Source organism: Pelophylax lessonae (assembly GCF_965119305.1).
Source record: "Pelophylax lessonae genome assembly, chromosome: 7".
NCBI classification, from domain to species: domain Eukaryota; kingdom Metazoa; phylum Chordata; class Amphibia; order Anura; family Ranidae; genus Pelophylax; species Pelophylax lessonae.
This window is the reverse complement of record NC_138774.1, coordinates 196,136,089-196,152,236: the sequence shown is the minus strand read 5'-3', so window position 1 is coordinate 196,152,236 and position 16,148 is coordinate 196,136,089. Positions and strand designations below refer to the sequence as shown.

The 16,148-nt window shown below is 44.4% G+C and overlaps 1 protein-coding gene across 5 annotated transcripts in view; it reads left to right on the top strand.

Annotated features, from left to right (window-relative positions):
• The window catches only part of RALGPS1 (Ral GEF with PH domain and SH3 binding motif 1), a 1,028,186-nt gene that overhangs the window by 262,382 nt on the left and 749,656 nt on the right, over positions 1–16,148 (top strand). For all 5 annotated transcript variants that reach the window (XM_082262603.1, XM_082262602.1, XM_082262601.1 and 2 more), the window contains exon 5: positions 4,583–4,633. In XM_082262603.1, the coding sequence (XP_082118729.1) occupies positions 4,583–4,633 (51 nt within the window). The remainder of the gene's footprint in view (positions 1–4,582; positions 4,634–16,148) is intronic.

The following is a 16,148-nucleotide window of genomic DNA, read 5'->3' as shown; positions in this document are numbered from 1 at the left end:
CCTTCCTCTAGCTTTCCAGCAGCAGATAGATGACACAGGTGGGGAGCCCAATCAGGAGTGATGGGTTAGTCCGAGGCTGCGGTGGAACACATACCTCGTCCGTGGACCGCATCGGGCGTAATGATGACAGGGGGGCGGTAACGTGCTTGTGGTCCACAGGCGAGGCATACGTTCCACCGCAGCCTTGGACTAACCCATCGCTCCTGATTGGGCTCCTCCACCCGTGTCATCTCTCTGCTGCTGGACAGCTAGAGGAAGGACGAGTCGCAGGATCAGGAAGAGACCCCGAGCCATGATGATATATGCTATTCATTCTGTAAGTTTGCTAAAGTTGTGTGTGCAATAAATTGTTACTAGCTGCACTCAGAGGCGCTTTTTCCATTCTTTGCCTAATAGTTGGAACTGCTTCTACCAATTCAAAGAGCTGCCCTCAGTGTTAGCGCGGTGCATTTGCATGATATTGGAAGTCCATTCACCTTCCTTTTCCTTCTTCCTTTATCAAGATTGAGCTGGAGGGCTGTTTTCCCCGCAGAAGCGCCCGACAAATGTTGTTTTTGCATCCCACATGACTGGGAAAAACTAAGGCAAAAATAATCTAAAGGAGATTTCAACTGACAGATTCTTTGATGATAGCAAACAAAATACAAGCAATTCTCTTCCACAAGCAGTGGTATTAGCAGGGAGCATCGATAGTTTAAAAAAACAATTAGATGGGCACAAACAGGGGGACAAAAAATTGGGACTTTAATTGAGGATATGACATGGTAGGGTCAATACCTCCATCCCTGAAGCAATTGAATAAATATAAGGGAGTTTGGGACTTTAAATGAAACCGCAGGTGCAATCTGGGGAAATTGTACAGATGTATCTAGACATGTATATAATGGTATAAATGTGTATAGGATCATAGCATAATAAAACATAATTTATATGAATTTAGCAACATTTTATTCACGTAAAGAATAATATGGTAAATAGTACAGTAATAATAGTAAACATGATCAAAACAGTGTAATGTTCCGGTACCTTTGGTACCCTAAATTACACTTTCCACTTTCCAAGTGTATGCGCCCTACCATTTACTTTTGGAAAGGTGCGCATACACCTTTAAGACTGAAGCTGTCATCACTCAGCACCGGACTAGATGGCTATTTAAGGCGTCGGTTCTCACTCACATGTGTTCGTTCAAACACCCTTACTTGGATGCTAACCTTGCTTGAAGCTTCCATGCTTGCAAGCTTACTTCGCTGACGGAACCTCGCTGCGCTGATCCCTTTATCCCGCTACTGGATCATCCGCCTCTCCTGAACCACCCTTCGGCTGTATCGCTAATAGTGCTAAGTACCCCGCAGGGGAATTCTCTATAAACTTATACTAAGCTTACACTATCTAGCTCTGCATAGTAAAGACTGTTTATTACATCTGCATAAACTAGATTGCTAGCTCTTGAGACTACTGCTACTTTTCTGCACTGGGTTGATCTCTTTTGTATGTCCACCTGCTATTCTATCATCTGCTATCATACAACATTGCTAAACCTTCCTGCATCCATCTGCTACTGTCTCACCTTCAAGTGTCTATCACCTATCACCTCCACTCAACCTATCCCTCAAACTTCATCATTGTGTTACCACATACATAAAGTCATTCTAGGAACCAGCTTGCTAATTGTGTGTATTTACTGGCTGAAATAAGACCTTCCACACATGATGAGTCATTGAGGTTGGGAATGGTATCTCAGCATATCTCTTACATGACTACTGACGTGGAAACTATTTCTGCAGCTGAAAATCCACACCATATAAGAAACGCAGGAGCGTTACAAACAGCTGATACCATAAAATACATATAAAAAACATGATTATACACGGAATAACATGATTGCACATATGAAATTAATAATGACCTAAATAGCTCTCTGATCACAAAACGAGGAAATACATGGTATAAAATTAATAAATAATTATTGTTTGTAACTAATTCATAAAGATAGAATGGTAATAAACTGTAAGATGGTATGGTGTAGCATCTAGAGTAGCTCTACGCGTTTCGTGAATATGTTCACTCATCAGGAGCAGATGCGAAGTGTGTAGATGTATAACCTATAATAGAATAAGGACTCGTTGAGTGGATATGCCAGTTGGTAAGGGGAAAGGAAGGAAAAAGGAATGGGAAACAAGGCTAGAGGAAAGCACAATACAAAGTGATTTTCCTCCTCATACTTACAGAGCTACCAAGGTATCCAAAGTAAACCGTAGAAAGGAGGAAGTTTGAACATGAATGGTGCCTGGGGAACGTCTTTTCCGGGAGCTGAGGTATAGGGTGCGTGGAAGTAGCCCAACTCTGGCAGCAAGGTGAATCGTAGGGTAATATGGTAGTCCCTTGGGGGTGAATGAAAGGGGGGAGACTTCAATTATTGGGTATAAATAAGCACCATAGGCAGGGTGGTCAACGGAAATATAGGTGAAAGGGTGACTGAGACAGAGAAGTGAAGTGAAGGTAGGTAAAAAAGTGAGGACATGGTGCACCAAGGTTAAGAGAACTATACGTGAGAGATAGAGGAAATAGAGAACAATGGTGAGTGAAACAGAATAAATAGGGATGTGAGAAAGTAGTACCTTTATATAGCACCGTATACGCCATAGTGTAGGTAGTGCGATATACCAAAACAGTTTAAAACCATGGAATAGTGCAAGGATCCAACGTGGTGAGCTGACAGTTAAGGAGATAACGACCAACAGACCCCCCAACGTCACGCTAGCGTCCATAGGAATGGGGGAGAAACTGAAGGACGTCCATGCCAAACGGCGAATGGCGCCAACTAACTTCCCCACATGGACGCGGATGGAAATGTACCATCCCGGCGTGCGGCGTCACCAGACGTCACACGTACCGGGTGTAGGGCGTGGCGTCGATGCGCCACTGGTATCCGCCTGACCCCTTATATTAATTCGATTAGATGGGCACCTTAACCACTTTAAGACCGCTCACTGTGCTGCTACGTCGCTGGACTCCTAGTTGTCTCGGCGTCGTGCGCGTGCCACCGGAGGCTCGCTCCCGCTGTATTTAGACACAGCGGGAGTCAGGGGCCGGAGGAGGAGAGGCGGCGATCACCGCCTCTCTTCCCCGATTGTCGGGGAAAGTGTGAGAAGATCCGCCCGCTTGTGTAAACAAAACAGACGGATCTGTCTCAGACAGGGAGAGATCACAGGATTCAGCATAGCTGAACCTGCGATCTCTGTCTGTGTCACAGAACCCCTCCCCCCACACACGTCAGTAAGCATGAGGCATACATTTAACCCTTGATCACCAACAGTGTTAACCCCTTCCCTGCCATGTCATTATTACAGTAACCGTGCATATTTATTGCACTGATTACTGTAGTAATGTCACTGGTCCCCCCAAAAGTGTCAAAAATGTCAGTTAGGGGTCCGATCTGTCTGCTGCAATATCACAGTCCCGCAAAAAATCACAGATCACCACCATTACTAGTAAAAAAAAAAAAAATATATATTAAAAATGACATAACATGTAACATGACATAATAACTTTTGCGCAAACCAATCAATCAAAATACTCTTATTGTGATTTTTTTTTTTACCAAAAATATGTAGCAGAAAACAAATTGGCCTAGAATGTTAAAAAATTTTGATTTTTAATTTTTTTTTTGGGGGAATGTTATATATCAGAATGTGAAAAAAATTTTTTTTTTCAAAATTGTCGCTCTTTTTTTCAAAAATTAAAAATCGCACGGGTGATCAAATACCACCAAAAGAAAGCTCTATTTGTGGGGAAAAAAAGGACGTAAATTTAATTTGGGTACAGCGTTGCAAGACCGCACAATTGTCCATTAAAGTAACGCAGTGCCGAATTGCAAAATATGGCCTGGTCAGGAAGGGGGTAAAATCTTCCGGTCTTAAAGTGGATAAAAATACGCTCATTGAGAATTTTTTTGCCAAAGACATGTAGCTAAATACATTTTGGCCTAAATATATGAGAAAAAATTGAATATATTGGATATTTTTTTAAACCGTCAAAGTAGAAAATGTCAATTTTTTGCAAAATTTTTGCTCTTTTTATTAATATCACAAAAAATAAAAAGCGCAGAGGTGATCAAATACCACCAAAAGAAAGCTCTGTTTGTGGGGAAAAAAAAGCACGTAAAATTTGTTTGGGTACAGCATTGCATGACCGCGCAATTGTCAGTTAAAGTCGCGCAGTGCCAAATTGAAAAAAGTTGCCTGGTCATTGAGCAGCAAAATCTTCCGGGGCTAAAGTGGTTAAAGACCACAACATTTAGGGGGTATACAATGTACGGTTAGCAGCAAACACACACATTATGGGTTGAACTGGATGGACTGATGTCTTTTTTTCAACCTCACTAACTATGTAACTATGTAACAACTATATATAATGATTGAAAAAAAGAAGATAGAAAAGATGTCTATTCGATTCTTGCTGTCCTGTTTTAAGTAAAAATCAATTATATAAATAAATGGCTTTTTTTCTTTTTGTTTCTCTACCTCCACTGGCAGCTCATAATTTTAAAACTGTTCTTCTATTCCTTGTGTTTTTGTTCCAGAGCCAGATCACCCTGATGGATGCACCAGTATTTAAAGCTATTCTGCCAGAGGTAGGTTGCTACTGCTGCTTTAAAATGATTGCTTTTCTGCATCTTTGCTGCAGATACTCTGACTGTTAGTTGCTCTGTGGCATTCTTGAGCTGTTCAGGCATAGCTAGCATACCTCTTATAAACAGGAAGGAACAGGCTTGAGAAGGTTAAAAAAAAAAAAAAAAAAAAATGGAGCACCAGATAGGCTAGTTTAAAACTTTTTTTTTTCCTTAGTTATAGGTAACACAGGGAAGAACTAAAATCTGTCAGTTTAGTGTGTGTACCACTTTCACCTCTATGTACCATTGGGGAAATTTCCCTTCACTTCCTGTCTCCTAGATGTTAGAGAAAATCTTCCAAGGTGAGGGACATACCTCCCCTTAGACAGTGGGTCCCAGAATAGGTGTCCTTATTGGATGATTTTCTCTTACCTTTTGTTCAGGGAACTCATTTTAGATTGTCCTACACTTTCTTTTCTGTCTTGGAGACCCTGTTAAACCAGTACAACTAGAGGAGTGACTCTCCCCAGTGAGGACACAGGCAGCATTAAAAGGTTTGACAGAGTCTCTGACCTTTCCCCACTCTACCCAAAACAAAAAAACAAAAACAAAGGGTGTTTTGCATAGCGATACATGCACTTTAATAGCTATATGGGCTACTTAAGCCCCGGTTCACACTTATGCGATGCGGGAAGGCTGCGAATTTGCAGCCTGTTCCTGCATCGCAAACGCACCCCTGGCAGTTCACACTGCCATATGCGATACGCTGGGGGTGTCAATGTAATCTTAACGACACCCCCAGTTTGATCGCATATCGCAGTGCGATCTTGCAGTTCGCACAGGATCGGATCGCACAAGTGTGAACCGCTGTGCGATCCGATCCTGATGCGGCTGCCAAAAAGGGTCCTGTGCGTCTTTGCTGCGGGTGCGGTGAGAATTTAGCCATACAAAGTGTATGGCTAAACTCGCACCGCACAGCCGATCGCATGTAATGAAGGAGCAGTGCGCTCCGACATTACATGCGATCGCCGCAGCCGCATCAGTGTGAACCGGCAGTAAAGCTGATGTCCATTGTTTTCCAAACAAACTATTTGTTTTACATAGTGTTCTAAGTACTGTATGTACTCCATGTAACTTGAGCAACATACAGTACACAGTGCTGGGTTTCCGGCTGTGAGACAGAGACTTCCCGTCTTACACCTGGAACAAAACAGTGTCTGGCTAAGTGGCGCTCAGCCATTCAAAGATGTTTTGTATTCTGTGAATGAATACAAAGCTCCCTCTGATTGGCTGAGTGGAAGGAGCAGGCTGACGATGTCGTGCTCTCAGAGTGCCACTCAGCCAGACTCCGTTCGGTTTCAGGTGTGAAACGGGAAGTCTCTGTCTCACAGCCGGAACCCAGCCCTGTGTACTGTATGTACAGTGCCTTTAAAAAGTATTCATACCCCTTTAAATTTTCCACATTTTGTTATGTTGCAACCAAAAACATAAATGTTTTTTTTTTGGGGGATTTTATGTGATAGACCAATACAAAGTGGCACATAAATGTGAAGTGGAAGGAAAATGATGAATGCTTTTCAAAATGTTTTTACAAATATCTGAAAAGTGTGGCGTGCATTTTTATTCAGCCCCCTGAGTCAATAGTTTATAGAACCGCCTTTCGCTGCAATTACAGCTGCAAGTCTTTTTGGGTATGTCTTTACCAGCTTTGCATATGTAGAGTAAACATTTTGCCCATTTTCCTTTGCAAAATGGCTCAAGTTCTGTCAGATTGGATGGGGAGTCTGTAAACAGCAATTTTCAAGTCTTACCACAGATTCACAATTGGATTTGGGTCTGGATTATGACTGGGCCAGTCTAACACATGAATATGCTGTGATCTAAACCAGTAGATTGTAGCTCTGGATTCCATTTACTAATTAGATGACTTCTAAAGGCAACCGGTTGCACTAGATTTTAGTTTGGGGTATCCGAGTAAAGGGGGCTGTATACAAATGTATGCCATGCTTTTCAGATATTTATTTGTGAAAAATGTTGAAAACCATTTATCATTTTTCCTCCACTTCACAATTGTGTGCCACTTTGTGTTGGTCTATCACATAAAATCCCAACAAAAAAACATTTAGTTTTTTGGTTGGAACATGACAAAATGTGGAAAAATACAAGGGGTAGGAATACTTTTTCAAGGCACTGTAGCTGAAATCACATGCAATACACACAGTGCTTAGAGACACTGCATTTCTTGGACTAAAATATTTTAATCGACTAAAATATGACTAAAACTAAAACAATTCAGATGACTAAAATACAAATAAAACCAAAATGACATTTTAGTCAGACTAAAATACGACTAAAATGAAAATTGGCATCAAAATCAACACTACTCTGCTGGCTATTTCTAAATCGACAACACAGTTCCATTCAAAGCCTGTAATAATAGCACATTAAAGTTTAAACATGTATTGCACTACCACAAAAGCATAGGTAGGGGGCATCTACTAAGCTGCTAAAAGAGGAAATTTAAGCAAAAGGCTTTTCTTATATGTTTTCTTAATATTTAATGTTGGTAATATATTCATGAATGAGTGTGCTCTAGCAACAATATATTCCAGCAGCCTAAATGAGTGTGAATGAGTGTGCTCTAGCAAAAATATATTCCAGCAGCCTAAAGCCAGCCAAAAACTGAGTGATTTTCCCCGTGGATGCAGGAAAGAAAATCAGTAGATTCCCCCATCGACACTGATCCATGGAGCCATTGTGTTCTCCCAGCGGGCATAGCTTCTCGTGAAACACAGTGATTACTGCTAGCGATTATAACAGCCACTGGCAATATTTACATGTAAAATCAGAAAGGCTGGTTGTGCCCAAGATGATCAATTGATCAACTTGGGTACATTCAGTCTGCTCATACATGGTTCGAACCATCTATGGCTGGTTTTAGAAGGGTATTTGTTTGGTGGTTTGACTTTCTAGCATCTACTAAACACCATTGCTGGGTAGCGCTACTCTTTAAAGACAGTACGTTGTGTGTTCCCTTTTTTCCTATTATTTTGTGTATAAGCACACTTTACTGGTGTCAGCATTCTTACTGCTGAACTTTTTTCTGTTATTATGTAAGTTAGCTATAAATTCACCGAAAATTACCCCAACGTCTTAAACTGTGCCAAACCTTTGTTACATCAGAATCTGGGATTACACAGATGACTGCCGCATATCTCTTTTCCTGAATTTCATTAAACATGCAATTTAAGAGCAACGTTTAAACCCCCCATTACTTCTGCATCATTGACAGTTAAATTGACCGCAACAGACCCAGCGCTGATGAAAACCGTATTAAGCATCACATGAGATGGACACTCCAGGATTAGTGGTCAATGTTTTTCTTTCCTTGTCACAGTTAATGGCAAAGATTAATCTCTGTTATGTATTCCTCCTTTGAAATTATCCGAATACTATAACAAGGATTTTGTAGGGTACTGGAGCACTCAGTTATGTGCTTTGTCAGCTCACCTTTATACAGGGGGAGGCTGAACTGTAAAGATAACTAGTCACAATTGGGCATGAATTAGAATTTTCATTGTTATGCTTCAAATTGTGAAAGATATATATTTTCCACCTGGTTATAATAGGTTTGGAACATCTCTGGAGCAATGAGGCCCTCAAAAGTATGATGTATGAAGCCATCCTGTAATCTTCCTGACCTCATGCTAATAAATCCCCCACTAATCCGTAATGGCGTGGGAGTGAGTTTTTGTTCTGTTTCTCTCTAAACCTTTTCCACTCTAGGCCAATGGTGGTCAAATTATTTGCTATAAGGGACCTAAAGTAAGTTCCCAAACTATATAATGCTACAGAAAACTGAAACTGAGATTTTGGACTTGCTACAAGAGATTGACAGAGACTGCAAGCATGTTACGGGAGATCGTTAAAGACTGCAGAAATGCTACAGGAAATGGATAGAAACTACAGAGATGCTATAGATGTGGTTAGAGACATGCTGCAGGTGTAGTTGGAAATTTTGTACATGTTACAGGAGACAGTTAAGGACTGAAGACATGTTACATCAGACTGTTAGAGATCACTGCCATTACAGCCCCTTTACAAATCTCTTCTCTTGCATTTAAAAATGTGTGACACCAAATTTGGCATATCTCTGCTAATTGTGTCCGAATACTCCAAAAGAATAAAACAGAATGGAAGTCTTTGCTATCTCCACCCCTACCCTCCTTGCACACATGGCTATCTATGAATGTCTCATGTGTGTGCAGATGTGCTGCAGGCCTCTGCCAGTCCTTGGCAGATACCTGTGACACATTTGTGCATGTGTGGGGGTTTCCCATGCATGTACATGCTGACATCTGGGACCTTGATACCTGTGGCATCTGTGTGCATGACTTGGATCACGCAGTTTGCATGTGCACAACTGTATAATTGCCTCCTGGGGTGTGTGTTGTGGATATTACAGGAGGGAGCAGAGGATGCTTCATCATTTTAGCTTGAGCACAAAAAGTTCAAAAGCACTTAAAAATGAAAGAAAAAATCAAATTATGTGAGAGAGAGGAAGGAAGAACCAGATGGAAAGCAGTTGTAATGGATGGAGGTCCACTTTAGTAAGCTATAAATGATCTTTAAAACAAGCCCTTACTGACCTCTCTCGTGAGCTTAGCTAACCATGCCCCTTTGCTTCGAGAGGACCTGCTCTTGTTTATAATAGTAATTTGAAGGCTGCCGAGTTGTTGCGAATACAAGGCTTTAGTGCTTCTAGTGAAAATTTGAGCTTCAATTGTTCCACATTGCATGTAGATACTAAGGTCAGTGGTTGCTTGTTTTAAAGCTCATTTACTGCTTGTTAAGAATGTCTAACTATTTGAATGTCCTCCGTTTGCGCAACAGGTACACTTCAAGTGAAACTGTACATCCCTGCAGGAGCAGAACAGATGCTAGCAGACAAGCAGTGTACAATTAAGCCCAGTGGAGGATTTGTAGGTCAATAAGAGCCCTCTCCTCCTGACAGCTTTATGAGGATCGCTTTATTAAATCTTGTTGCCAAATGGTTTTAATAAGTGCTTGCTGGAGCGTATGTTAGTGCCGCTATACAGGCAGACAGGATGCTGTCTCCTTTCCCTGTCTGAAGCAAGGCACAAAGATGACATTATTACTGTGGCTTAGTGAGACATATTAAAAATCTTCTTTGGTGAGCTGTGGCTTTTATTACTTGTAATATGGAACTGCCACATATTATAAATTATTCCTTTAAAAAAAACAGACATAGGACAATTACTTCCTGAATATTGTCACCTTGTTACATAAAGAGGTAAAATATTAATGCTATAGCAATGTAAACATTTTAAAACTTTTTGCATTGCAGTACCAATCCTGGCCTCAATCAGTGCTTGTTTTTTTGACAGATACAGTTTCAATGTTAACATGGTGGCCTTTTTCGCACATGCGAGTTGCTCAGCTAACATGCTGACCCTCTGGCGTCAGTGTTTCCTGAGTTACTGACTTGGAATAAGTAAGCAAATCAGGAAAGTCAGAATATAGTCAGGAGTTTAATACTTGTTCTGGATCAGTTATTCAAGTATTAAATACAAAGCATTGCAGCCAGTCATATAGCATTTGCAGAATGATAAATGACTCCTTCCATGTATTCCACAGGATATATTTCCTTAACCTAGCTTTTGTTATGATAATTTTTTTTTTTAAAGGCCAGATGCATACCTAGGTGCAAGAAACAGTAAAGGGCCATCTGGCCTGGGCTCTTCCCACCGATCCTAGGACCCCTTACTCCTGTCCCGGGGCTTTTTATTATGGTCCTACAGCAGGTCCTTTTTCCATGTTTTGCAGTGGGCCCCCTTCCTGCCATCTTGGGCCTCCCCACCGTGGCAGAATGCTAGGGCCCTTTCACAAGTGCGACCTATGCAACCCTGGTAGTTCTGCCAGTGGTGTCTGTAGGACATGAATAGTGTCAGAGCAGTGGACAGTGTCAATATAGCAGTAGACTTTGTCAGTATCACAGTGGATGGGGCCAGTAGGGCAGCATACGATGTAACTCGTTTTACATTTTTTTTTTTTTACAGTTTTATCTATTATTATTTTTGTACCGTTTTTTTAGGTGCTCCATTGGGGGGGCTTTGCTGAAATATCAGGGATCTAAACAGACCTCCAATGTTTCACCTTTGTGACAGAGAAAGGAGATTGAGGGCCCAGCCCTCAATGTTCATCTCTGCAGCCTCAGCTGCACTGAATGAATGGACAGGAATAGCTTTGTACAGAGCTTCCCATTCATTTACAGTAATACACACTGTGTCCATTCAGAAAAGAAGGACGCACATGACCTGGTCGCGGCCAGAGTCGCAGCGTTCCTCGGGCCCGTAGCACCCCTTGTTCCAAGATGAGGTGATCTCCCTGGAGTGAACCCCGTTGAATTTCCAATGGTATGGTGAGTAACCCCCCTTTCTTCCTTGGGAAGATCGGGGTTAGTGCGGGTCCTTCTGGGGTCGTTGGTTTCAGTGATGCTCTGCCCTCCCTCAGTGTTTCCTCATAAATAGGAGGTCTTACTCTCCCTCCCCCCCCACCTTCCCTCCCTTTCCCTACTAACCGTGGGGTGTCCAGGGGTGGTTAATTAAAACTATGACCCCCAGTGAGGTGAGGTGATCGGCTGGTGGGGGGGGGGGGGGTGTACCCGCAGGCGCTGCCATTTTCTCAAGGCTCCATGTGCGGCCGCTCAGAGGCCATTTTCCTTGAGACCGGCAGCCATGCTTCGGTGGACCGGTCTATTGCGCAGATTCGGCGGCAATTTTCTTGTAGGCGCATAGTGCGGTATGCAGGGGACGGCCTCCTTTGGTGCGGCGTGCTGCAAACGATTGTCGCTTATTCTTCTCTTTCCCTGCCTGCTGCTGTGGAGGCACATGTGGTGGCGAGTCCTGGGCGGTATCTCCCTACCTGGTCTGATCTATTGCAGTGTTCTGGGACCTGTAGTCCCACAAGCATCAGTGCTGCTGGGGTTTATTCACAGTTACTGTTGAAACATTTACTGTTTTCCCATTGCGGCACCAGGGTGTCATGGAGTTGGCTGAACATGTCTCACAACCGGACCCACTCTGAGGGGGGATTCTCGGGGTCCCACTCTGCTATGACGGCGGCCCTACAGTCTTTAGTGTCAAAAGTGGATATGGTCTTACAAAAGTGACCCACCAAAAATCGCCTGCTGCCTTCTCCTGGTTCCTCTGCCTCCTCAGAATCTGAGGCTGATGTGGCTGCCGCGGACGCCAGTCACTCTATGGGATCCACGTCCACGCACTTTGAGTGCTCTGACAGTGAGGATGATTCCTTTTCCACAACCTGGGCGCATGAAAAGGCGCTGGTAGAAGCACTGATCGTGTCAGTGCGAGAAACTTTAAAAATGGAGGACGCAGTGCATGCTGCGTCAGCCATGCCAGTGCAATTTGGCACCCGCAGGCCATCCAGAGTGACTAAAGTGTTTCCTTCCCTGCCTATTTCGACGAGATTGTTGCTAGCCAGTGGGGGTCCCCGAAACACATGGCTGGGATACCTAAGCATTTCGCTAGGAGATATCCCATTGAAGACTCTCTTGTGAAGAAACTGACAGTACCACCGGTGGTAGACTCCCAGGTTTCTAGATTGAATAAAGCCAGATTATTACCTGTGGAGGACGCTCCATCCTTTAAGGATCCTGCAGATAGGAAAGGTAAATCGTTGGTGTGCCATCATTTCACTGTGGCCGGCTCAATTCTGAGACCAGTGTTTGCCGTAACCTGGTCTCCCAGACCTTGACTGAGTGAGCGAAGCTGTTATGTCAGGATTTGAAGGAGGGTCAGCACCCTCAGGAAATGGCGCGGCTGGCGGATCAATTGATACAGGTATTGCAATATATTTGTGATGCCTACCTGGATGCATTTGCGCCTCATGATCTGGTTGAAATTCTGGCCTGCAGACCAGGCCTCCAAAAAGGTTCTGGCGGATCTTCCTTTCGTAGGGGACCATCTGTTTGGAGCCTCCATCGAAGAGATCATTAAGGGTATCCCAGGAGGCAAGAGCACTTTGTTTCCACAGGTTACTAAGAACAGAGAGTCCGATCTTTTCGGCTCACAATCGGCCTTTTCATTCCACGGGGTCACAAGACAAGGGGTCAAAACCCTCTCGACCCTTCTCAGGGGGGTTTCAGGGGTGGAAAATCCTAGGCAAGCTCCTCCGGTCTTGCGGATAAGCCCTCCTTCACCTGAAGGGACACCCTCACCCGTACTAGGGGTAGGGGGACGTCTTTGTTTCTTTCCGGATCCATGGACCTCGTTGCTCTAAAACAAATGCGTTCTCGAGTCGATTTGGTCCGGTTACAAGATCAAGTTTTGATCCTTGCCCCCAGCAAGGTTCTTCCCTTCCAATTTGCGTCTGTCCGCCAATCGGCTTCAGGGCCTTCTAGGTGCGGTACAGGATTTGTTGTCACAGGGGTTAAAAGTCCCTGTTCCAGTGTCGGGAAGATTTTCAGGGGTTTTATTCAAACCTCTTTACGGTTCCCAGAAAGGAAGGGAAGGTTTGTCCTATCCTGGATTTTAAGGCCCTGAGCCATTTTGTGCGGGTTCAAAAATTTTGAATGGAATCCATTCCCTCAGTCGTGACTTCCCATCGTCAGGGGGAATTTCTAGCCTCCATCGATATCAAGGACGCTTATCTTCATATCCTGATCTACATTGGGCATCAACACTCTCTTCACTTTGCCATAGGCGAGGAGCACTATCAATTTTGTGGCGTTACCCTTTGGTCTGGCCTCAGACTCCTCGGTTGTTCAAAAAAGTGTTGGACCCGGTGTTAGCTTTACTCAGACAATGGGGGATTACAGTACTGGGGTACCTGGACAATCTTATGCTGAGGGCAGAATCGTCCTCGGCCCTGAAAAAGGGTCTGGACATCAATGTGAGAACTCTGCAGGAGTTCTGCTGGACTCCGAATTTTCAAAAGTCAGTCTTGACTCCGTCCAACAAGTTGTACTTTCTGGTGTTGACTCTAGATTCGGCCTCAGCCCGGGTATTTCTCCTGGAAACGAAACTATTAAAATTGCAGTGTGCAATTCGGTTATCCAATTGTCTGTCGTCTCTCAGAACCTGCATGCAGGTGCTGGGTCTGATGGTCTCCACCTTCAAGGCCGTCTCATTTGCTCAGTTCCATACCAGACTTCTGCAAAAGGAGATTCTAACCAAATGGGACAAGAACCCACAGTCTCTGGACAATTTGATCTTGCGGAGTTGGATTGCAAGAGGGTCTTTGCTTTGGTGGCTCCGTTCCCCGGCACTTCATCAAGGAATATCCTTCCTCCAGTGGTGACTACGGAAGCCAGGGGTCCTGGGCAAGGATTCAGCCCAGGGGTTTTGGTCTCCGGAGGAGTCCAGTCTGCTGATTAACATCCTGGAAATTCAAGCAATCAGGCTTTGCCTGTCCCGGTGTACGGATCATCTGCTTGGGTGTCCAGTAGGGTTATAATCTGACATCACCACGGCTGTGGCATATATCAATCATTAAGGGGGCAAAAGAAGTGGCCGGTATTCTACAGTGGGCGGAACGTCTTGTTCCGACGTTATCGGCAGTGAAAATTCCAGGGGTGGAAAATTGGCAGGCAGACTATCTCAGTCGTCAGGCAGTGTCCGGGCGTATGGTCCCTACACCCGGAAGTTTTCCAGCAACTGTGTCTTCAGTGGAGGACATCAAATGTGGACCTGTTGGCCTCTTGTCTCAACCGGAAGGTTCCGAGAATTGTTGCAAGGTCTTGGGATCTTCTGGCAGAATCCGCAGATGCTCTGGTGGCCTCTTGGGGCCGGTATCGTCTGATTTATGCCTTTCCTCCAATACAACTTCTGCCAAGACTTCTGGGCAGAATCGAGGCAGAAGGGATTCCTGTGATTCCGGTGGCACCAGACTGGCCTCGTCAGTCCTGGTTAGACAGGTAGCCGATGCCCCTTGGTGGCTTCCCCTCAAGGAGGAGCTTCTGTCTCAAGAACCTATCTTCCATCCTGTTTTACGGTCACTGGCTTTAACGGCCTGGCTATTGAAAGTCAGGTACTAAAGTATAGGGGTCTGTCGGACCAGTGATTCCTACACTGTTAAAAGCTAGAAAATCTACTTCTCTGAAGATTTACCATCGAGTTCGGAAATCGTATATAACTTGGTGTGAGTCTCGGGGGGCTTTCCCCCTGCTCTTTTTCCGTGTCACGTCTGCTGGAGTATCTACCAAAAAGGTGTAGATCAGCGTTTGGCTTTGGGCACCATTAAGGGCCAGATTTCTGCTTTGGCAATTTTCTTCCAAAGACCGTTAGCAAAAAATTCCTTGGTTCACACATTTGTGCAGGGAGTTCGCCATTTGGCCCCTCTGGTGCAGTCCTTAGTGCCTCCGTTGGATCCTAACCTGGTGCTGTCGGTTCTTCAAAGACTTTTGAGAATATTTGTGAAATTCCTTTACTTACCTTGTCACAGAAAGTGGCTTTCTTGGTGGCTTTTACTTCTGCACGCAGGGTCTCGGAGCTGGCTGTGTTGGTTTGTCGGTCACAAGGTTGTTTCAGGGTTCCACTTGAATGAGGACATTGTGTTGCCTTTATGTCCTAAGCCAAAGCACCCAAAGGAGGATGCTTTGCATTATTTGGATGCGGTCCATGCCATCAGGGTGTACTTGATGGCGACTGAGTCTATTCAGAAATCAGATTCCCTGTTTATTCTTACAGGGGTCCTCGTAAGGGACATGCTGCATCTGCTGAAACCATTTCCTGATGGATCAGGCAGACGGTGGTGCAGGCCTATTCAATTAAGGGTCAGGTTCCTCCTTTCCCTGTTAAGGCGCATTCCATGAGGGTGCTTAGTGCCTCCTTGGCCTTCCTTCATCAGGCGTCAGTGGTCCAGGTTTGCAAGGCAGCCACCTGGGCGTCTGTACACACGTTCACCATGTTCTACAAGGTGGATATTTTTGCATCTGCTGATGCGGCCTTTGGCACTTAGGCCGGTATTTACTATTGCCCTGGTGTCGCAAACTCTAAAAAGTGGGTGGGGGTATCTGGGGTGGGGGGATGCCGGATCCGTTGACCTACCTAGTCTTTCATTCGGGCTACAAGATTGAGTTTCAGTCTTATCTTCGGTAAAGGTTCTTTCCCCCTGACCTGCTTGTCCCCAGACCACTTAAGAGGTCTCCTGGGGCAGCGCAAGACTTGTTACTGCAAGGGGTGCCGACTTTGGAACTATTTCAAGGGTTTTATTCAACCTCTTTACAGTCCCTAGGGAGGTAGGCAAGGTACGTCCAATCCTGGGCCTCGAGGCTTTAACCTCTTTGTGTGGGTACAAAAGTTCCGAATGGAATCCATTTGTACGGTAGTGGCGTCCCTATATCGGGGATCTTTTCGCTTCTTTTGATATCAAGGATGCTTACCTTCATATTCCGATATACGCTGGTCATAAGTGTTTCCCCTGTTTTACCATTGGCAAGGAACACATTATCAGTTTGTGGCGTTAGCCCTTGGCCTCCCTTCCAATTTTCGGG